Genomic DNA, 24,258 nt, shown 5'->3' with positions numbered 1-24,258 from the left:
TAAAGGTACAGATAAATCGCCACTTACATACGTGCGTAGAAACATATTTACTCGGGCATAGTAAATATTGAAATACGCTTTTGTAATGCCTAAACGTGGCTTCAAATGCAAAAGTTGCACGTTCATGCTATAGCTAATACAAACACTTACTCATATACATACATACGAGCAAAAGCCCTGTAGGAAGAATTATGAGGAACTTAAGTGAATTTGCTGTTTATAATTAATCAGTTTATAGCCGACTTGGAAAACTAAAATTTACGATCATGTTCATTTCTGATTAAAGTAAAAATATTATATAAACGAAAAAAAGTTAACTATATTATTAGAACATTTTTTATGTTGACTAATTCAATTATATGGTACATGCTTTTGAACCAGTTTTCAAAGCAATTTGTCTAGCCGTAGTAAAATTGTGGAATGCTCCTGCTTCTTAAGTCGATAGTCGCTAACAATTGATACTCTGTTAGCGCAAAAATCCTGTAATCAGCTTAACGAACGACGTTTAAAAGATTTGGCTCATCTTAGGATATCCAATTATTCGAATCTTGTTTAATTACGCTTTCATGTTAGGATCCATGATTGATAACTTAGTTGCATCCGCAAGCAGACAATTATTCTTTAAATTCTCCTTTTCAACCAACCAATCGACTAGGTATCATTCGTCACCTGTTTCAATATTTCGTAAAAATTTAGATTTTACTTATCAAATATCATACCGCGTGAGAATAAACTATTAAAATAGTATTCTAAGGAATGGAAAATGTCCACCTCAGCAAAGTCCACCTTCCAATGGGTTTTTTAGTTGAATGCCAGTTTTATCAGCTGTTTGGAAGAATCAGATCAAGGCTAAACCCCTTCGAATCACATACTAGACATTCAGGTGAAATAGTGGGAATAGAAATAAAGCACCTAAGCAGATTTATGACAAGTTCGAAGCGATTTGTCGATAGCTGATATTCAACTATGATATAGGAGTTTTTTCTCGTTTCACTAAGGAGTCTGTGAATGATCCCCCGCTATCTTGGGTGATAAGCCATGTAACCAAACCTAAAGTAATCAATTAGTCTGGAAAGAAAGTTGTTTCAAAAATTAAAATAGAGAGTTAATCTGACTTCGAATTTTTCTTGAATTTATCCTCCAAACAGCTAAAAATCCTCTTCCGTTTAATAAAATCTGTCGTTGTTGTGATTAGAGATATAACACATCAAAACTCCTATTTCTGTGGAATTGGTTCGCAGTGTAAATATAGTCTTATTACAAGAAGCCTTCAAGCGTGGACAATCCATGGAAGCTCTGGTTATTTTGAAAATTTGTACAAAAATGTGTCACATTCGGAACTCCTGAATATGTTATAAAATAACTCTCAAATTTATGGGTTAAATATAACGTTGCGATGAGATTTTATATTTTTTATAAATTTTTTTTTTTTGCAATTTTTTCCAAATCTATACCATATATATTAAGCACCAAAGCTCTTACATCTTGTTCACCGCAGCCCTTTTGTTTTTTGGTGCGCTATACTGCACTGCTTTCCAAATGTTTCTCCACATCAAACTCCTAATATTTCTTAGTGGGCATGTATTTAGGCATTTAAATGTACATTGCATGCAAGTAAATGGGTCTGTTCTTACTTGTACCCCTACAGGTATTTTTACACACACACATCCATACATAGATACATCTACTTTGTAACGAAAGAAGAAAATTATAAATATTTCTTTCTTTCGTGGTAAAACGTGAATTTTATCATTTGACTCTCGGTTATGGTATATCGGCTATTGGCAACAACTACAGCAAGTAGAAGTGGCCAGAAATAAATAGACAATAGCGAATGTCTACGTATAATGCGTCTACTGATATCACTGTTATGTTGTCATTGGTGTTACAGCGGTGAAAGCGTTGTTGGGTAGCAAATATGAGTATATCTATTGCATGAATACCTTGATGTTTCCCCAAATATATTTTCTTTAATAGACCCATTTGTTTTTTATGCCTTCGCATAGCTGGGCTTGAAAGTAGATAGTAGAGATAGTATGACGAGTATTATTTACGAGTTCACAATTTTTATGAAAGCCTAATTTTTTATTATTTATGCGTCTTTGCAAGTAACTAAAATATATAATTATAATATATCCTTAGTTAACTATATATTATGCTTATTTATGGGACTTATATTCTAAAGTTTACTCTAAGCACAACATGCATGTTTTCTTATATTTCGGTGTATCCATAAACGTTACTATCGTTTTTTTTTCGACCAAAAATTATTTATCCAGTGCTTAGGCTGTTAAAAATAGTAATATTTTGCAAAAGTAAAAATATATAGTAGGTTGAAACTCATTGAAAAATTCAGAACAAAATGAAAGTGAAAATAATTTACAAACGATCTGAGGTTGTGAAGAGGACGAGGAGGAGATGGTTTAATTTTGAAAGATTAAATATACTTAATGCCGAATTTCGAGGAAACTACGAGTAGTGTGGAAAATGGTTTATTGTCCCCAGCAAACTGTATTTTTTTTTAAATTTAATAACTTTAGTTTTTCAGCCTGATTTAATAGCGGAAAAGGATCCTAATTTTCAATCGAAAATTTGTATTTTAAATATCAGCTTGTTTAAAAATGTCAGTAGACGATTCTTCGTTCAAATCGGTACTATCTGATGGTATAAAAAATATATATATACATATGTATACATCACGATGGTAAAATTTCTCAAAAATACAACAAATGCAAAAAAAAAACCCACTAACCGTTTTTAAGCTGCCTGCCTCGTCTCCCTCTTTCCAACCGCAGATCGCTCGTAAATTAATTATTCTTTCCTTTTTGTTATTTTATCTTCCTATTTCAATGGGTTTCATTCTATATACTTTAATTTTTTACTTTCAAAAATTATCGACCTTGGTGTTTGGCTATTTAGAAGATCTACACTATTTGGAGCGCTTTTATTTTTTATTTCGCTCTATAAATGCTGTTGCAGATGCTAGAAAACTAAACATACTGCCTTTTTAAAATTCTGAAAAATTTATTAATTTAATTATAGTTCGAATTTTTTTTTTTAACATAATACACGTAGTTATATAGAAACTTTTTAAGAAACATTAATGCGGTGTGGAGAGGCCACTATCAATACGTATAGGACTTCAGTGATCGACATTCCAAAACTTTAAAAGCTTTTTTAATTCAAAATATATATCTAATATCTCAATGAAGAAAAGAACAACAAGCACAAATCTTTAAGAACAAAAATCAGACTTTATAATTTGGAAACAATGCAATTTTTACCATTTAATATATCAAATTGAGTTACGAAGGAATAACTACCGCAAACACGGTATGTCATGTTATATTTTATTTGAACCAAGTGATCGATGTGCAAAACTGTAATTCCAATACTGTGGTGCAGATAAAGTAATTCCACACACACACATGTTGAAGAACAAATTATGTACGAATATACCTGTAGCATATTGTTGTCATTGTTGTTGCTGTCCATGCAACATACTTCCAGGAATTTTTTCAACTCAATGCATCACAGATATTTCCACTTGAATACCTGCTTACACACAGTCTCATATACTTATAGGTGGTATATATAATTGTGTATGTATACAAAAAGATAAGCTACAACCAGTGGAACTCTTTGCAGATGAGTTCTTTCATCAGACATGGCAGTAAGGTAGCTAGTGAGATGGAAGAAACAATAAATATAACAAATTAGATAAGCAAGTTGGGCTCTCAAGCGTTGCCACTGTTTTCATTGAATATTAAATGTTTTGGATGTAATTTTTACCGTGAGAAAGTGCTGGTGTTAGTATTGATAAGAGCTAGCTCTTACTAAATGATACACTTTTTCTTTTATAATAACTCTAACCATAAAAATTATTAAAAATAAAATTCTTTACTGAACTAGTTTAGAAATTTGAATATTAAAAATTATTTATGGTTCAATAATTTGCTCGACTCTACCGGTTTAAGCTTTGATTTGCTTTGAACCAAAAAAAATTCTAACTGGCTCATATAATGTGTCACCTCTGAATTAAAAAAAATCGATCAAAATCGAAATTTGAAAAAATCGCATACATATGCATATAGTATGTATATATTCTCGAAGAATTTGAAATTTATTCAGAGATATGAGAGAAGAGATTGAAATTGGAGTTGAGGCAAATTTTACCGAAAGCACTGCTATGATCGACTTGAAATTTTCACACAACCTCACAACACGATTTTATATATATTAATAAGATTTTTGAAAATTATTTTGAATTTTTAAGCCACATTTTTTACAAAAACTACTGTTTTTTTGGAAACCACTATTTGATAAAAAATCAAAATTTTGACTAGTCCTCCGATCATTACCTGTATCAATTTACATACATTAATCATTTTTTTGTTTTTTGATTTGCGATAATTTTGAGCAAAAAAATCTACCTCATCGTTAAAAATCTTTTTTGGTGGTCCTTCTGAAGATCGGCTTTAGGATCAAAATATGCCAAAGTTTTTCGAAATAAATCAGCAATTATTAAAATACATTAGATTCTGAAAATGTAAATTCTTTGTTATTTATTTTTTGAATAAAATGCTGCTTAAAAAAAAATCACAAAAAACGCGTTTTTTCTGAATTGCGAGTGAATATATAACGCTTTTATTGAATTATTATTCATTTGATTTACTTACGCCAAACTAGTTTTTTAAGTCCTTAGTATAATAGTATTAAAAATCAAAAATGTAAATATTTAAATTAAAGGCGGTTTGAAACGATTTGTTGAAATAACGCGAAGTTTGGATATTTTCACAGATTTTCCCAACTTCTGAATCAAAAGTTTGTTGCTTAACAGAACCTTGGGATAATTAAACTCAAGTCAAAGTCTCTTTCTAAGTCAAATTATTGAGCTAGAGCTCAATTTTTTTTATCTTGTGATCTGAGAGCAGGAAGAAGTATCTAAGACCATATACCTTTCATCAATGCTTTTTTTTGGTAACAGAAAGGGATTTTTCTGCTTAGTTGATTTAATTTTTGTCATATCCTATAAACAGAAAAACCCGAAATTGTAATTTCACTAATTTTATTTATATTTTTATTTGATTTTCGCTGTTTTTATATGATATATCTGTGAAAAAATAAATATACCAGTCCGTTAGTGAATTTAGTTCGCTTTTCTATGATTCGGCAGCATTATCTTAAAATTAGACTTTATAATTCTCCGAAACATATGACAGCACAGTCGTTTTCAAACCATGGATTTTTATGTGAGGCCAAATAAATCCTGTTCTTGCAACACCTTCGCCACACAGGTACTGCTTAAAATATTGCTATATATCCATTCATACATATAAATATGATAGCATGCATCTTCCGATACATATAGGGAGATAGCATGCAGCAGTGAAGCAGGGATGGCAAAACGTGCTCAACATTCACAAAAATCCTTTCTTAATATGCACTCAACTCAAAAACTGGTATAAAAACGAGTTTGCAACTGCGAGATACATTTTGAAGCAAGCAACTTTTAAGTCGAATTATTCTTAATTTGTGTATTGACACATACATACATAAAGCATCAGATAGAGCACGCAGAGCAAATAAGTAAGCCACTCGGATGTTTATAAGCTCGTTGATGTGCTGAGCACTTTAAGCTCAGCCTGCTCTTTGACACCGAAACGGGCTTAACGCAGAGCGACAGCGGAGCACGGTAGCAAACCACAAGCACACACACACACACATACACATAAAACACGCACACAATTGCATTAAAATCGTCTGCTCGTATGTGTTAGTGAGTTCCGTCAGCTGTGGCGGCTTTACACACACCAGCGCGCCGGCAAGCACAGCGCGCACTAACACAAGCGCACCGCGAACAAGCCACTCAATTGTCGGGCAAACAACTCAAAACTCCACGAAACGACGCGTTATGCTGCCTGCCGCTTGCGCGCCCATATGTGTACGTTTTCCATACATCTTTTTCAACGTGCCTTTCTATCAGCGTCCGCTGGTGCTCGCAATCTACTAAACAGTTTTAATTTTCTATTCGAAGTGTACGCTTTGTGCCGCGGTGCAACGGCGTAATTACAAAACACCATACAGAAAGTGTGTTCAAACGAACAGCCAAACGGTTGGACCAAGTGTCTCAAGCCAATCAAATACACAACAGCAACAACAGGGGCAGGCAGAGACAGACAGGCCCCCCACCGACAACGTCGACAAATGAAGTGCTAGTGTGCGAATGTTTATAGTAAATCAACAACAGCCATAAAGTTTCAATAATATTCAGTGAATATTCCATATAATAATCTAAACAAAACGCTGTGCGTGTCACTACTTTGCCCCGCCGTCAGGAAATTAGCGAGGTTAAATCAAGAGAATCAAAAAAGTAAAAATAAAAAAACGAAAAAAGCAAGATAAAACAAAGCCATGCAATTTATCGCGAAGTAAACAATTTTGTGTTGTGTGACAATTTGAGCAAAAGCGAAAATGTTTTGCAATTTGTTTAGGGCAAATGCATGATGAAACTCTGAATGAAAAAAGCTGTGTGTTAGGCGCGTAGAAATTGATTTCCGTAAATCACCAAACTGCTGATCGACACTGCCATAATAAAGAGCAACGAGCCACGGTAACGTCAATGCGCCGTGAAAGCAAAATTGCGTGGAAAGAAAAGTAAAAAAAAAAAACAATACAAGCGAGTACTAAAAATCTGCAACGAAAGTATTACCATTGCAAGCGCCTACTACCAAACTACTGCCTTTTAATCGTAACATAACAACATTCCCGAAATAACGGTACACCGTTTTTTTTTTACTTTGCGTTGTACATAAGTAATAAACCGTCAAAATGTTTGATGTATTCGGCTCCGTTAAGGGGCTGCTGAAGATCGATCAAGTCTGCATCGACAACAATGTCTTCCGCATGCACTACAAGGCGACGGTGATCATATTGATCGCCTTCTCGCTGCTCGTCACCTCGCGTCAATACATTGGTGATCCGATCGATTGTATTGTCGATGAAATTCCACTTGGTGTTATGGATACCTATTGTTGGATTTACTCTACATTCACTGTACCGGAACGTTTGACCGGCGTTACAGGTCGCGATGTTGTGCAACCGGGCGTCGGTTCGCATATTGATGGCGAGGATGAGGTGAAATATCACAAATACTATCAGTGGGTATGTTTCGTGCTCTTCTTCCAGGCCATTATGTTCTATGTGCCACGCTATTTGTGGAAATCATGGGAAGGTGGTCGCCTAAAAATGCTGGTGATGGATCTGAATAGTCCCATTGTGAATGAGGAGTGTAAAAATGATCGTAAAAAGATATTGGTCGAATATTTCTCTAACAATTTGAGTCGTCACAATTTCTATGCATTCCGTTTCTTCGTTTGTGAGGCATTGAATTTCATCAATGTTATTGGACAAATATTCTTTGTGGACTTCTTTTTGGATGGTGAATTCTCTACATACGGCAGTGATGTATTGAAATTCACCGAAATGGAACCGGATCAACGTGTCGATCCGATGGCGCGTGTCTTTCCGAAAGTCACTAAATGTACATTCCACAAATATGGTCCATCCGGTTCGGTGCAAAAGTTCGACGGACTTTGTGTGTTGCCACTGAATATTGTCAATGAGAAAATCTATGTCTTCTTATGGTTCTGGTTCATCATTTTGAGCATATTATCTGGCATTTCATTGGTTTATCGTATGGCTGTTATTATGGGACCTAAACTACGTCATTTGTTGTTGCGTGCCCGTTCCCGTTTGGCCGATAGCGATGAAGTTCAAGCTGTGGCAACTAAATGCAATATCGGTGATTGGTTCCTGCTGTATCAGTTGGGCAAAAATATCGATCCATTGATCTATAAGGAGGTGATAGCGGATTTGGCGCGTGAAATTGGCGAGCATTCGAGCAGCAAAGAACAATTCGCCGCTTAGTGGCCGCAAATGGGTATGTAACAGAACTGCTACTCATTTGGGGGTTAAATTGTGGGGGGGGCGTAACACAATTTTGTTATATTTATATCAACATTTCTGCATTTTTTAACTTCATAAACTTTTATATAAAACAGTATTATTTTTTATGATGAATTTGCCATTTTCACAAACTTATTATTATTTTATAATTTTACTTTTTATATATTTGTTGGGATATTTTTATGTATATTGGAGGTTGTTATTGTGGTTTGATAATCGACGGCTTGTCAGCTATTTAGAGTAGTTCGTTAGTGTGTAGTTTTTAGTCGGGTATGCTGACTTGACTTCATATATGATTAGCGTTCGTCAAATTACTGAAACCAACACGATGGTTCGTAGTTTTATGCATGGTTCAAGTGACTGCAATTCGTTGAGTTGTAAGTTCAAATCCCATCTCCATGTTTCTGATATCTGTTTTCCCCTACAAATTATGCCAAACTATTTGTTTTTCTGAAAGAAAATGTTTTACTTAAAAATTTTACAACCATTTCCAGGTAGAAAAAAATTTTACCAGCCGCAATTTTTGTGAAAATAGTAAGTGAGCACATATATTGGTATTTACATATAAACTTGAAGATTTATAAAAATATAATTTAGAGTGTTATTTTCTTATGTAAAAATAAGTTTTATAATAAGATTTATAAAAATATAATTTAGAGTGTTATTTTCTTATGTAAAAATAATATTTTGCGAGATTTTCATTTCAGTATTCAAAGGCTTTTGAATAAATAAGCAATTTTTATACACATGTATACATATCTTTGACACACAGTCTCTCTTAAAAATAAATATTTAGGTATCGCTATATTACAATTGGCTTGAGAAAATATCAAGGTAAAGGCTTATATGGCTTGAGGTGCCAACATTATAGTGTTTTCGAAACCCACAAATTCAAAAACTACTTTCAGTTTTTAAATTAGAGCCAAATGTCTATCTTTTACATAGATTTTGACTATTTTATGACAAGTTCAACTTTTAAAAGCGTTATATAATAACTTCTAATTTATTTCCAAATATTAATTCGAAAATAAGCATGGAAACCCAAAAACCCACTACTTTATATGGTTACCGTGCTATACTACTTATCCACAAGTGGGTATTTTTAGTACTAATCTATTTCGCGGTCAAACAACGAACATGCAAACATTTCCGCAACGAAGCTCCAAAAAAGAAAATGCTCAAAAAATATGTGCTCAATTATTTTCAATATACAAGAGAGCGCAGTAAATAATACCAGCGCAATTTATTTTATGTGACACTAATACAAACGCTACACGATATGCTTCACGCACACCAACGCTAATAATTGCAGAGACAAAAGAGTCACCCCTGGTGTTACGCAAAAGGCGGCAGCGTCGGCTACGTTCCAGTCGACAACAGCTGGGCAACTCCAAAAGGCAATCGGTAATTTCATTGAGTGTGTTTTTTGGTGCTCCCATTGTTGTTAAGTGGTCTAACCGAGTGCTTTTGTTGTATATAATTTTTTTTTTATTTTATTAATTTGGTTGAATATTTGTTTTTATTATATATTTCTTTACCTATTATTTTTTATATTATCTTTTATTAAATTTTTCTATATTTTTTTATTTACATTTTTTTTATTAAATATTATTTTCTATCTAACATTTTTTATACATTTTTTTTTATCTTTTTATTTATATTTTTTTTTATTAAATATTTTTTTTATTAAATATTTTTCTTTATCTAACTTTTTTTATAAATGTTTTTTATTCACTCCACTCAACCAAAAACTTGTGTATAGTATGTGAAGAGTTTTCAGATAAGAAATTGTTTGCTTTTCGTCTTTTCTTTTCTTGCATTTTTCGTTGCATTCATTCCATTTTCCAACAATTACGAGGCAGCAATTTCGTGGTAGCGCTTGTGCACTTTGGCCTCTCACGTCGGTGACGTATATACGTGTTTCCTGCGTTGCCACCACCGACTTGACATGACAACAAAGCGAACTCTTCAGCTGACAGCTGCTTTTGCTGTTGTTGCACACCCCTCTTATACTGGTGTTTATTGCAAAACTTGCAAGCACTAATGCGCTGCAATAATCGCTGCCGCGCATGCGCATAATAGTGCTGACGTTACTTCGTAGAAATGGTGGCGGTCTGAGTATTGCCGCTGTTTTGGCGCAGTGAACCCTATCCAAAATTACCTACCGACTTACTCATGCGCTGGGCTACAAGCTACAAGTACACGCTCTTTTGTATATTATAGTTGGCTGTTTGTTTGTGTGTGCGGTTGCAAATACCAGCAGCAGCTTGCTACGCGGCAGTAGTGATGGTTTATTGCAACTGCAACTTTTAGTTTCAAACTACTGCTCACGCTCTGTCCAAATTATACCAAGCAATTTGGCTTTATTGGCGGCACTTAAATATGCAGAACTGCAATGCATGTACATATATATATGTATGTATGAATAAATATATATATATATATATATATATGTGTGTGCATGCATTATACAGTTTGCTACAGTCTTTTGTCTTCGCCATGCATTCGTTTGAGCAGTTAAGTGAAGTGCTTCACTGATTCGATGGTTTGCTGGTTCGTTGCTTTGCCGGCGTCTTCTTATTCCTCTTCTTCATACTACTGCCCGACACTGCTGAAATATTCTGTTTCCATGTGAAATTCGAGGTGCGCTCTGCTCTTCACCTTTAGATATGCATACCTATACTCATATATATGTATAAGAACATGTATGTATGTGAGTGTGCGCAGTAAAACTGGTTTTACAGGCTCGTTTAAATTTTTTACAAGTATATTCGCTGCTCATGGCACAAACCAGAAAAAATTAAAAAAAAAATGAGTGAAAAATTTGTAGCAACAAGTTCATGGCTTTAAGAAGTTCCAGTCCATAACATTATTACGGTAGAAAGAGATATGAAGACTGAAATAAATAAATAAATAAATAATGCAAGTGGCAGGCAATAAAAAACTTGAACATTTTCTTATGCAAATTTTACCAGCTTTTATGTATGTGGGTATGAAGACACCTTAAGACTGTGTATAAAGGGTTCGACACGTAAAAAATGGAAAAGACGCGCAGCAGACAGGTCTTAACTCGTTAGTTATATATACATATAGATAAATGTAAATGCAGATAACTACTTTAAGGCAAACCTGTCGGACTAGCAACCAACTTCTTAGCTTCGTCTTGTCTATACGAGTATGTATGCATGCATGTATCGTGTATGCTCCTCTAGTTATATATCAGGTTTTTTTTGGACATTCTTGCTATGCAATATACTTACTTACATGTGTTTGTAAGCAAAATTCGTTGGATATCAAGTGTTTGGCTACCTGTATTGCGCAGCCCTGCCAATTCGTCTGTTGAAGTAGCCAGCGTAGCAGCGCCAAATTCTTCAGCACCATTGACGCCTTATGGTCTTTAGTTTTTTTGTAATTCTTGCTTACATATTTCGTCTTCGTTGTGAAAATGTCATTTATATGCGAAGGTGTGAGACTGTAGATAATTTTATTTTATTTTTGGATATTTTTAGGCTCTTTTAATTTTTCCAATTTAATTTTTAGAGTTTTTTAGGTTCTTTTAGTTTTTTCTATTTTATTTTATTTTTGGAGATTTTTAAATTTATTTTCATTTTAATTTCTTTATTATATTTTTGTCATATTTATTTTATTTTTATTGTCTTTCAATTTTTATTATTATTTTTTTTTTAAATTTTTCCAAATTTATTATTTTTTTTTTTATTAAAAAAAAAATCTTTGTTTTTGCATTTTTTATTATACAATACTTTGTTTACTACGAACTAACATATATGTTATGTAGTATATATGGCTCATATTTTAGAGACTTAGGCAACAGGTTCTTTAAGTGGTTTTTTGGTAATTTATTCTTAGTTTTGTGTAGGCGTTTGGGTTTTCTTCACCATAAATTCGCATCATAAAATGTTGAAATTTGCTTTCCCCAACCGTTCAATGAACTGAGTTGTAGAATTTATATATTGATGTTCGAATATTGGAGATAGTTTTTGAGCAGCGGTCTTTAGATGAGTTGCTAGTGTAGAGTGGTGAATACCGCATCTGAAATATAGTCTTAAGGTGTCTGTTAAGAGCTATTTAAAAAACAAAGATTATCACCCTACAAGTCACTAATACTTCTGCTATCTTGTTGAAAAATTGTTTCTGCGTACTATTAAATTACTTGAGATACTAGCTCATTTATAGGCTTGACAGAATATCTTGTTATACCCCGAACAGGGTATATTAAGTTTGATACTAGGTTCGCAACACCCAGAAAGAGACGGAAATGTCGAGGACCCTATAATATACCATTTATATGATATATGATCAGCGTGACGAGCTGAGTTCATTTAGCCGATGTTCGTCTGTATCTCTGTCCGGCCGTCTGTCTATATAACTGTCTCAGATAGTAATCTGAAATATTGCACACTTTTTTTTCTCTCAAAGAAGCTGCTCCCTTGTCGGGACCATCGACATCGGACCACTATAGCATATAGTTGCAAACTGAACGATCGGAATCAAGTGCTTATATGGAAAACTTTTTAATTTGACGCGATATATTCACGAATTTTGGCATGGGTTATTGTTCAAGGAAATTTTCTAGATCGGACCAATATATATAAAGCTGCCTTACAAACTAATCAAGTTTGGTTGTAAGGGAAATATTTTATTTGACAAGATTTTTTCACAAAATTTGCTATGGAAATTGTTCAGATTTGACTACTATAGCATATATCTAAGTGACCGATTAAAGTTCTTGTAAGGAATATTTTGTATACGTGATTTGATAATTCTTTTTCTCTTTTCAAATTATCTGAAACTTGTGGCACTTGTATATTCTTTTTGTTACTATTTAAGTATAGGCGTATCGAAGGCGCGTGTTTCATTGCCTCGCCTACAGCTCAAACTCGAAATTAGAATTTCTTATAAATATCTAACATAAATTAAAAATGTTATTAGTTATTTTATTGAATGAATTTCATGATTTTTAGCTGCTGAAAGGCTGAAAATCTATTTTTTAAGCGTCTTTATGACGTGCCACTTTTTTAGTGAAATTCTTTGAGGTGAACAGAATTTAAACAAAAACTCGCTTATACTTAAATATGAGGTAAACGTGTTCTCCGTAGAGCAACTTACAAATATCATTGGCTATGAAGAGAAGTTAAAAATGACATAATTTATGGGCCTTTCACAAATACAAAGGCTTCCTTAAAGAACTTGATTCCGAACGTTCAATTTGTATGGCAGCTATATGCTATAGACATCCGATCTATACAATTTCTTCGGAGATTGGATGAGTGTCTTATATATTAATAAATGACAAATTTTGTGAAGATTCTTTGTCAAATAAAAGCGTTTCCCAAGTACTTGATTCCGACTGTTCAGTTTGTATGGTAGCTGAATGCTATAGTGGTCTGATATCGGCCGTTTCGACAAATGAGCAGCTTCTCGTTGAGAAACGGACAGGTGTAAAATTTCAGATCGATAGCTTGAAAACTAAGGGACTAGTTTCTATATATACAGACAGCTGATCATTTATGTATATATTTTATATAGGGTCTTCGACGTGTCCTTGTGGGTATTGCAAACATCGTGGCAAACCATAACTTGTTCAGGGTATAAAATAGTTATATTCATAGAAACGTGATATAAAGCTATAAAGCATATATTTTATTTTATATTCATACTTTTACAAATAATATTATATATGTAAATATCGAGTATAATACCTATGTTTGCTAATTGTTGAGTTCGTCCACTTGTTCGATTTCTTTAGTTTTTCTCCTATCAGTTACTATACATTTATGACTTTGAAATGCTTTTAAAACATTTAAAGTATGCATATATACAAACATACGAGTATATGTGTATTCGCAAATATTAACTAATACTCCAAAGACCAAAAGCCAATAATGTGTCGCGATAAGCTAAATTCTGTACAAATACAATAAAAAATGATTTTAATCAGTATTTGATTTTTACAAATTTTTTGCCGACTATATTTTTTTTAATTTAAATATTTATAAAGCATTTTATTGTTTGCGATGATAGCCGCAGCTGGCTGTACTGATTAAGCGTCGTTTGGTGGTAGTAACTTATATTATATATTGCGGTATATTTCGACAAGACACGACAAAAACACAAGTTTTTTTTCTCTGAAATATTCGCTAAAATTTCAGATTTTAAGTCAATTGAAAGTTAGAGCGCTACATTAATACGGTACGCTAATATTTATATCCGCTATATATATAATACGGTACATTAAATTTGGCAAGAAGTTTGTAACGTGCAGTAGTAAACGTTGGAGACTTTATAAAGTATTATATATATAAATAATCAGCATGACGAGCTGAGGCTATGGCCATCTCTTCGTCTCTCTGCATATACGCGAAGTTCGTACCGCTATAGCATAATATACCTGCCATTCAAACTGAGCGATCAAAAAAACAATTTTTCAATATTAATTCAATATTTCAAGTTTTTTAATTATTTATACTTTTTATTTCTTTTGTACCGATTTTTAGCATATTAGTGTGCAATTATACAAGTATATCAGAAAGGCTCCGAAATCGGCGATAAAGCGTTTCGAATTTTCGTCGGATTTAACTATTTTTACAGATTTTTGACACGTAAATTAAGACAAAAAAAGTCTAGGAAGTTACTTAAAATTTATATACATATTAGCTTTAGAGAGGGATTTTATATCTTTCGGTTTTTTACAGGGAGCGGTTTGTTAGACACAATTAGCGTAAGCACATAATGAAGTAGGGTTCAAATAAGCAATGCAGTTGATAAATGAGGAGATAATTGAATTCGTAAGAAAATCGTGTGAATATATGTATATAAGTACTTAAATTTTCAGTAAATTTTCCTGCTCCTATTACTGCACTTTAAGCCACTTTGCACCCAGCCTTCAGAATTCATTGTCATGAGACTTCAAACAATTACGGTTTCGATAAGAGCTTTAAGCATAACTAACTACTTCAATTAACTTCTGTGTGAAGCTCACATCTTCTACTAGTCTGCTTATATTTGTTCGCATATTTATGTATAAATAATATGAATGAATATGTATGTAGGTATATATATAAAAAGTATATATACATATGCATACATAGATACATATGCATATTAGTGATGAAAAAATTGACTGTTTCTTTACTTTATCTTATCATCACTTAAATGGTTACTTGTAGCGCGTTATTGATGTTGTTGTTGCACGCATTATATAATATTTAGATATTCAAAGACTACTAGCAACAACACCAAGCACATGTGTAGAAGAAAAGAATCTAACTGATGTAGAAAAAAGTAATTTGCTGAGATCATTTTATTGTCATCGTCGTCGTCGTCGGCGTCGGCGTCGGCTTTGTGACATTTCCATTTCAATTTCAATTTCAATTACAAAACACTTGACAAAATTCCGTCCAAATGACTTATAGATCGGCGGCGTCAACGACTAGTTTCAACTGCCAGTTGCTTGGTTGCGCATCTGTGGCAATCAACTAGTATCTATACATGTATGTATATATATTTTATTTATTCATTAACATGTAGTAGTGTGTCACTAAGCGCGTTGGCGGCTGCTTTCAACAGAAAAATAAATGTTGATTATAATGCTCATAAAAAAAAAGACTGGCGGTATAAAGAGCGAGAAACCGCCTTTTGATTCAATGCTGAAATTATTAACATTTTTATATGAGGAAATACACATTTAGTTTTTGTTTTTATTGTTGTAATTTTTCAAGCCCAGAACTCATCTTGTGTGCTGTTTATCAGCTAAAAAGCGTACACTTTTAATTACAAGCGCCGATTTCATTATCGGAAAGTGATGAGCGACTGCTTAGTATGGGGGGAATGTGTGCTTTTTATACCCTGAACAGAGTATATTAAGTTTGCCACGAAGTTTGTAACACCCAGAAGGAAATGTCGGAAACTTTAAAAAAAATATATATATTAGGGTGGAGCGAAGAAATATTTGTTTTAAAAAGTGTTCCAGAAGCTGTGGAGAGTCCTCTTTCTGGCCAATTAAAAGTTATTAACTCAAAAAAATTTTTTGTGGTCATTATTGGAGTTTTACAAAAAAGTCAAATTCGGTAATTTTTATATAAATGTGAAGTGTTTAAACCAAAAAAAAAATTTTTTTTTAGAATACTTTTTTTCGCTTCACCCGAGTTGATTTAGACATGCCCGCCTGTCTGTCTATATATAAGAACTGGTCCCTCTGTTTTTGAGATATCGATCTGAAATTTTGTATACGCTCATTTCTCCCCAGGAAACTGCTCATTTGTCGAAACCACCGGTATCGGTTCTTTATATCATAGAGCTGCCATACAAACTGAACGATAAAAATTAATTTCTAATATGGAAAATTTTTTATTTGGGAAAGGTGTTATAGTTTTAGTGCAACCGAGGTTAACGTGTTTTCTAGTTCTATTCTCTCATTTGTTTTAGAATAAATAAATTTTTATTTTGATAACATTTGCTATTTATAGCGGTGCTGCAGTTTCAAAATCTTATTTAGAGCAGTGGGCAAATCGTTTGTTGAGGGTTTGAAACACGAAATATTTGAATGAAACAGTGGGACGTTTCTGGCAGATTTTCCGTGCTCTGCGCTATATACACATATATTTATAAACTACTTTGTATATACTTGTACATATGCCCTTATATGTCTTGTTTTCATTTTGCTGTTGTTTGCATGAATCACACGCGCTAAGTGTAGATTAATTTATCACAAGTGAATGCAGCTGTGTGTGTGTGTATGGTTGTGCCAAATGCTGCGCTTGCGTGCCTTTCATTCATTATCAGCAAAATTAGCTCAATGAGCGTCATAGCCGTGGTGACATAAATATATTGCACAATTCTACAACTTTGTTGCTGTTTGCGTTGTTGCGTGTTGTGTTTATTAGGTTGTACACATGTGTGCTTATTTTTCTTGCTAAATATTGCTTAATTAGAAGCAGCGCAGAAATTAAGCACAAGCGCTGAATTTACTTTTCAAACATGCTTACACATATTTTATACATATATGTATATTCATATATTTATGTTTACGTGTTTACTTTGCCATAAAACAGATCCCGACAAACGTACGTATAATCTGTCAGTAACTTCCGCTTAATGAATGAACTGCAACAACAGAGGAGCAATACATTAAATGAAGTGAAAATTATGAATGGAAACCCCGAAAAGCTCGCACATTTGCGCTGATTAGTGCTATACATATAGATGTGCATATATACACTTATCTCTCATTGTAATCGCAAAAGCAAAAACCAAAACAAAACCATGCGGAAAATTAGTAAGAGCGTAAGTGACAAATGTGTCACACCATGCAGCGCTCTGCCGCAATGATCGTTGTCATCGTCTCCGTTTTTAATTTAATCAATCATACGACATGTCGGCCAGCAGCGGCGTTTAGACGGAAGAGTAGGGCATATGTACCATAAATAACAAATATTAACGTGAATAAAGAAAGACTTCAAAAATGGCTAGTTTAACAGTTAGTTTACGCCTTCGCATAAGAAATTCTATTTCTACGTTGCTGTATAGCTGAATTCCAATTCTCCACCAATTATACTTCTAGACTCATCCTTAATGTTTAAGTACTAAATAAAACGAAGTTTTTTCTCCAAAAAAAGTCGAGAAACAAATACTCTTAAGAAGCACCCTAAAGCTTACTACTGACTGCATGGTGAAATGATTAAAATTGACTGCAAAACTAGATTTTCAGGCTTTTTGATGGCTCAATAAGTACAACAAGCTACAAAGTGTCCCAGGATTTTTTTGGGTAAAAGTTCGACCTTATGAGTAGGGCGGGCTTCTTTCGATAGTTCAAATGAAATTGAGCGTTTACACGTCGCAGGGAAATTCCATTTAGTGATCAACGTGTAATTTTGACTAACACGATTGTATTTGATGGGTATAATTGTAACAAAATGTTTCTTTTATTATTATTTCTCAATAACGTAATTGTAATTTTGAGCAATGAAGTCTTGTACAGACGTCTAAATTATATATGTGTCAAAAGAAAAAGTTTTGAGTATTAAATTGCAGATTTTAAGTAGCAAATAATCGAGAAGGTGCACTGTATGAAATCGATCACACCCTTAGACATTATTTAAAATAATGAATAAATAATATTTCGCTTGTCGTTTGTCGTCCTAGCTCGTAAATGCCAGCAAACTAATCACTGCTGCTGAATAGCTGAATTCCAAATTGTCAATAGCTCATGCTTAGAGCCAAAATACAAAATTAGACAAAAAATGCCTATTAATTCCTTTCTTATAAAATTTGAGGATTACCCCTGCCCCTTAGTTCTGCGTGACTGGTAGGTTTGCTTCATTTGGCAGCTGAACTGGATTTTACAGGTTTTCGATGCCCTTGAATTATGCTGAAACGCTTGCTACAGGTAAGCATACTCTGGTTATGCATGCAGATTATTCACATTTCACCAGGACCTTCTTTTGTTCAACTCCCTATTAAGCAAATGCTAGGGGTTACATTCAATTTTTAAAATTTCCGTACTCGCATGGGCATTTGTTGACCTACCGATTTGAAATCCAGCCATTCAGTAGCCCAGTAAAAATTGGGTTAAGGAACAACGGTGTAATTATGATCATAAATATTGAATTAGATAGATGAAGCATTACAATAAATTTGGTTGACGTCAACCCTCAATAGCGTAATTCGAATTGTTAACTTTAGGAACTTGAGCAGACGGTCAAATATTGTACAAAATTAGAAAGTATTCAGTACTCTATTGTATTCTACATTTTAATCGAACGGGTGCACTGAAAGAAGCGGTAAACATTAAGATACGTTATTTTAACCTAAATTGCTGAATTTAAAATTTTTTCCAATAGAGATATGACCCCCTCTTGGGGCTAAAGCTGTAAATTAAAAAAATAAAACTTTACTCAACTATAAAATAGACACAACATCCTGGCAAACCTCTAATCCCTAATTCAGATTACCTGTTACGATTATTAAAATTTGGCTGCAAACATTTTTTCGATGCCCCCCGAAGTATGCTACATTATCGGTGCGAATCGTATCCTGCAAATCAATAAAATTCAAATCTGAATATATGGATTTACAACCCAGGCGATTAGGTAAAATTTGATATACCGAACGCTCGTCGAGTTCAACACCCCAAAATTTCACAAAAAACGTTTTTGTGGCACATTCCTGCTAATTTTAGGGTGTTTAGTTTGTCTAATCAGCATACAAAAATATATTTATTTTTAAGACGAAAGGGCATAGAAAAATCCAGTTTTGCAGCCAAATTTTTATAATCCTAAAAGGTAATCTGAATTAAGAGAACGGAGGTTGGGCAGTTCGATTTTCTTCGATTTTATAGGGAAATAATAAGAGTAATATTTTGTTTCATTTGCAGTTTTATAGCCAAGGATGGCTCATATACTCTTTGGGTGAAAATTTTGAATTCAACTAGAAACAAAAAATTTCACGTAGAACGAACACAATAGAGCACTGAAAACTTCCTAATTTTGCACAAGATTTGGTCGTCTACCATCTACCCATTTTTCAAAATTCGAATTCTCTCTTAACGAAATATTATTTTTACTGGGCTACTGAAGGCTGAATTTCAAATCTGGTGAATAGCCCATGCGATTACCGAAAATTTTAAATATAATATGTAATCCCTTCCCTTTTTCTTATCCGGAAATTTAACATAAGATGTTTTTGGGGCACCTCACAGCTCACCTCTGGTAGGATGTAAATAATCTTTAAAATCAAAAATCAGATAAGCTTATTTGTAGGATGAGTTTCAGCATAATACAGGGGCATCGAAAAATCCAGAAAATCAAGTTCAGTACCCAAATTTTAACAATCCTACCAGGCAAGCATAAAGCATTAAGAAGCATGGTTTTTCTCCAGATTTTTCTCGAATTTTATGGGGAAGAAATGGCGAGTACATATTTGTATAATTTTGTGGGTTTAGCCCTAAGGAGGAGCTCTATGGTATTTTTATTTATGGTACAAATTTAGAAATCAGCTATGCAGCAGCGTAGAAAATTTGATTTTTCGCTTACAATGCCGAAAAGACAAGAGAAATATTATTGTTTTACAATTTTTAATAATGTCTATACTTGTAGATGTGACCCTTTTCATTCACTGCACCCTTTAGCTTATTTGATTCGAAAAAGCTGCAACATATTATTGCAAACTTTTGAATTTACACATCATTTTGACGGCTGCACAAGATTTCATTGAAAATTAGAATTACTATATCGAGGCTTAATAAAAAACTATAAACGAAATATTTTACTACAGTTTCACCCGTCTCTATTCGAATTTCACTGCTTTGATGGCAAAATTTCAATTGCATATGCGCTTAGCTAATACTTGTATAATGAAAAGGAGCAGTCATTCTATCCAGGAACTTCGCAAAAAAAAGATACTGTGCTACCTTGCTGCTTACTTCTGAGCTCCTGTTAGATTGTCGGCAATTTGCGTACAAAATTCAATTTGCTACTTTGCACGATGCCGATGATAATTTATACTTTGGAGGCATCGACAATCCGGAAAATGTAGTTTTGCAGCCAAAATAAACAATTCTACCGGGCAATCAGATGTAAGCTGTTTCCTAAACATTGTTTGGAGGAAGGAATGGCGGTTGGATTTTTTTTTGTATTAAATTCTCAAGACTGATATTTTTATGGGTGGAAGTTTGGAATTCAGTTATTCTGCAGCCTGGGAAAGGTTAGGTTTTGGCTGAATGGTGTGTACTTTCATTTAATTAAAAAAATAACTGGCCGAAATGTTATTATTTTACAACTAAAAAGGATCTCTAAAATTGTGAACCGCAATATTTACTTATATATATATGTATAGATATATATTCAATATACCTATATGTATATACCATACATTTTTTAAAATAAATATAAATATATTTTATATATTATATATGGTATGTACATATATATAATCTATATATACAGTATTTAAAATATGTATAATATTAAATAATGTATGGTATGTACATATAAATTTATATAACTCATATAAGTAACCCGTATGCCCGTATATTTTTTCAAACATTTTTATTTACGTTCTAATTTGCAGTTGAGTTTGTGGCGCCACATAATATTGGTTGTTGTCAACAACTTTCAAGCGCAGCAATAAATTCAAAAAAATTGTCTGTATATTTTAGATATTTTATTATCGGAGAGTGCGCTTATTGGCTAATTGAGCTTTGAGAATTTTCGATAATTTCGTAACGGGCTTTTTTCAATAGGTCAAGCACGACCACAAACTGTAAAATATTTGAGTTTAAATAATCAAATATGCAAATAGAAGCAATTTATTGATTGTCGTTAAAAATATAAGCAAAATAAATGCCAACGATTACGTCACTCAACGTTAAAAAAAATATTTGTTTGGTTAAAAAAATAACTGGTAATTTATAATAAATAATTGGCGTTAATGAATGGCTTGCAAAAGACTGGCTAAATAAATGAAGTAATGCATGTAGAATTATTGCAGATACTCTTTGTCATTTAAGAATGAACGCATTTTATTCTGCACAAAATTGCTGATAAAAATTTAATACAAGAAAATTAAATGGAAAATATATATTAATATAACTAAAAGATCTTTAAAACTACAAGTATACTAAACTGAACATAAATTTTAAAAATATTTTTTATTTAAATTATAAAACTGTTCTAGTAGTAGATTTGCATTTTAATTAATACATTTTTATTTTCTCACTCATTACAGCCACTTCTTTTGTGCGAATAGCAACGTGAGTGCCACTGAATACTAAACGTAAGATGCTTCAACATCCTCCAGCAGCATATACATGCAAGCCACATACATACATATCTGCAAACAGCTGCAAACAACCGACACACAAACATACAAGACGCACATAAAAGTAATAAGTAGATTACACAATAAACACGATACCACACACACACACACACACATAATTCTCAGTCATTTGTACACACAAATACACACACAGGCAGACATGAGATGAGATTCCTTTGCAAAACAGCCACATAACGGTATGTCACAGCATGCTCTACACACTAACTTATGTAGGTGCAGAGCTGCACTGTGACATGCCTAAATAAAATTAATACAATTTATAAAATAAATAAATATTTTACATATTAATTTCGATAAAAAAAGACGCGAATTTTACATATTTCTACTATAGTATGTATGTATGTATACAAATGTTTTAAGGGTTAAGAAATAATTATACATAACTAAAGATAACTGAGATTGGGAGGAAAAACAACAAAAAAACGCAAAGTCTACAAAATATCGAGAAAAGAAATAAAAATAAAATGCAACAACAACACTCCATTAAAATTAATGCCTAGAAATCAAAATGCGCAAAGTTAACATTCTACAAAACAAAAACAAAAACAAAAAAATTAACTCTAAAATTCAGAAAACAAAATATTATTAAATCAAAAAAAATATAAAAGTGAGTTGAGCTTATGACTTTCATATCTATTAGTTTTTTTGCTAATGAGAGTAAAAATTAGTTTAACAAAAAGCAAACATTGAAACTATACATTTTCATATACACTTGCAAGAAACAAAAATGAAAATGAAAAAGGAAAATAAAAATAAAAATAAAAAAGGAAAAAGAAAAAAAAGTTGAAAATATTTAATGAGCATTCAATTTTTTTTTTATATACATATTAAAATAAGAGTTGTGATCATTGATTAAGAAATTTAATATTATTGATACTGATAGCGTTTTACTCGTAACGGCTGCTGAACGCGGCGCGAATGTTAGGGTAAAAACAGTTAATGCTTATAAAGACATTTGCAAACACAAACACATACACGATAATAATCATCGTCATAACAACAATTCTAAAACTACTAAGCAAAGTACATAACATAACAGCGAACTACTTGACGGCGAAACGCATACTGCTTCTACTACATACAAACAAGAAAACTGCTTATTGAAAATTATATTTTTAAATTAAATTAATTTAATTTTTTTATTTTGTAATTTTTTTTTCGTAAATGTAAGCGATTTTATTTAGCATACCTTTTTTTTATAATTTAATTAAAGAAGAAAATAATAGTTTCATATTTAATTTTAGCGCAATTTTTTGATTTTTTGTTTTATAAAAAATGTACGAAACATGATGAAAGTGAAGCGAATTCAACTAATTTTTTTTTTTTGAGTAGAATTTTAGCTTATAATCTCTATTACATAAGCACGGAAAAATATGATTTTTTTCGCAATTAGCCAGTAAGCGCTTTAAAAATAATATATTTGTATTTACTTTAAAATTTTACTTTTTTTAGTTGTAATTTTAATTATTTGACATACATATAAATTAATATATATAAAAATAAAGACTCAGAAGCAATAACGGTAAATATATATGTATAAGAATGTATAAAGGCGACGATATAACAAAAAATGTGTGTAGCATGCAAACCAGCTGGCCTTGTTTTTATAGCAAGCGCAAGCTGAGAAGTGCGAATTTCGGAGATATGCTATTTTTTGTTAATAGAACGATAAATACATTTTAAATATACACATATACATATATTTTTAGATAATAATTAAGTTAATTATTATGAAAGACGAACATTTGAATAAAGAAGAACAACTGAATTTCAATACTAAACGCATGTGCTATTTATTTATTTGATGTTTAGATAAAATTTTTATGTCAAAATAAGATTTTCAAAAAAATTTCGACGCCGATGTTTGACCGAATTAAAAATAAACTAACAATGTTAACTTCGGTTGCAGTTTGCATATAAAATACACTCCACAGGTGCATTTGTAGCTTAAATGGTTATAAAAAGATCTTGATTTTGATCGGTCAGTTTGAATGGTAGCTATATGCTATAGTGGTCCGATCTGAAGAATTTGTTCGGAGGTTATAGCGATGTATTGGAGAATAATCTATGCCAAGTTGAGCGAAAATATTTTTTGTCAAATAAAAAGGTTTTGCATATAAGAACTTTATTTAAATCGCTCAGTTTGTATGACAGCTATATGCTATAGTGGTCCGTTATCAGCAGTTCTGACCAATGAGCAGCTTCTTGGAAACAAAAGAAAGCGTACAAAATTTCAGATCGATATCGCAAGAACTGAAAGACTAGATCGCATACATACAGGCCAACGGACGGACTAGCTCGTCACGCTGATTATTTATATAAACATGCTTTATAAATCTGCGACGTTTGCTTCTGGGGGTTAAACATTGTGGCAAACTTAATATCCCATTTTAAGGGCATAAACATTTCTATGACACCTTGCACTTCTGTGGC

At 32.6% G+C, this 24,258-nt stretch overlaps 1 protein-coding gene across 1 annotated transcript; it reads left to right on the top strand.

Annotated features, from left to right (window-relative positions):
* The first annotated feature begins 6,000 nt into the window (after nucleotides 1-6,000).
* Inx2 (innexin 2) lies at nucleotides 6,001-23,606 on the top strand. Its single transcript, XM_014239450.3, has 2 exons — nucleotides 6,001-7,942; nucleotides 21,712-23,606. Exon 1 carries the CDS (start codon nucleotides 6,832-6,834, stop codon nucleotides 7,927-7,929), a length of 1,098 nt encoding a protein of 365 aa, XP_014094925.1. The 5' UTR covers nucleotides 6,001-6,831; the 3' UTR covers nucleotides 7,930-7,942; nucleotides 21,712-23,606.
* Nucleotides 23,607-24,258: the final 652 nt, after the last annotated feature.

The sequence above is a fragment of the Bactrocera oleae genome, chromosome 5, assembly GCF_042242935.1.
Source record: "Bactrocera oleae isolate idBacOlea1 chromosome 5, idBacOlea1, whole genome shotgun sequence".
Lineage (NCBI taxonomy): Eukaryota > Metazoa > Arthropoda > Insecta > Diptera > Tephritidae > Bactrocera > Bactrocera oleae.
The sequence above is the reverse complement of the archived record's forward strand: the minus strand, read 5'-3'. Positions and strand labels throughout refer to the sequence as shown.

Coding starts and splice junctions, on each gene's coding strand:
- Inx2 (XM_014239450.3), top strand. CDS start 6,832: ATGTTTGATGTATTCGGCTCCGTTAAGGGGCTGCTGAAGATCGATCAA.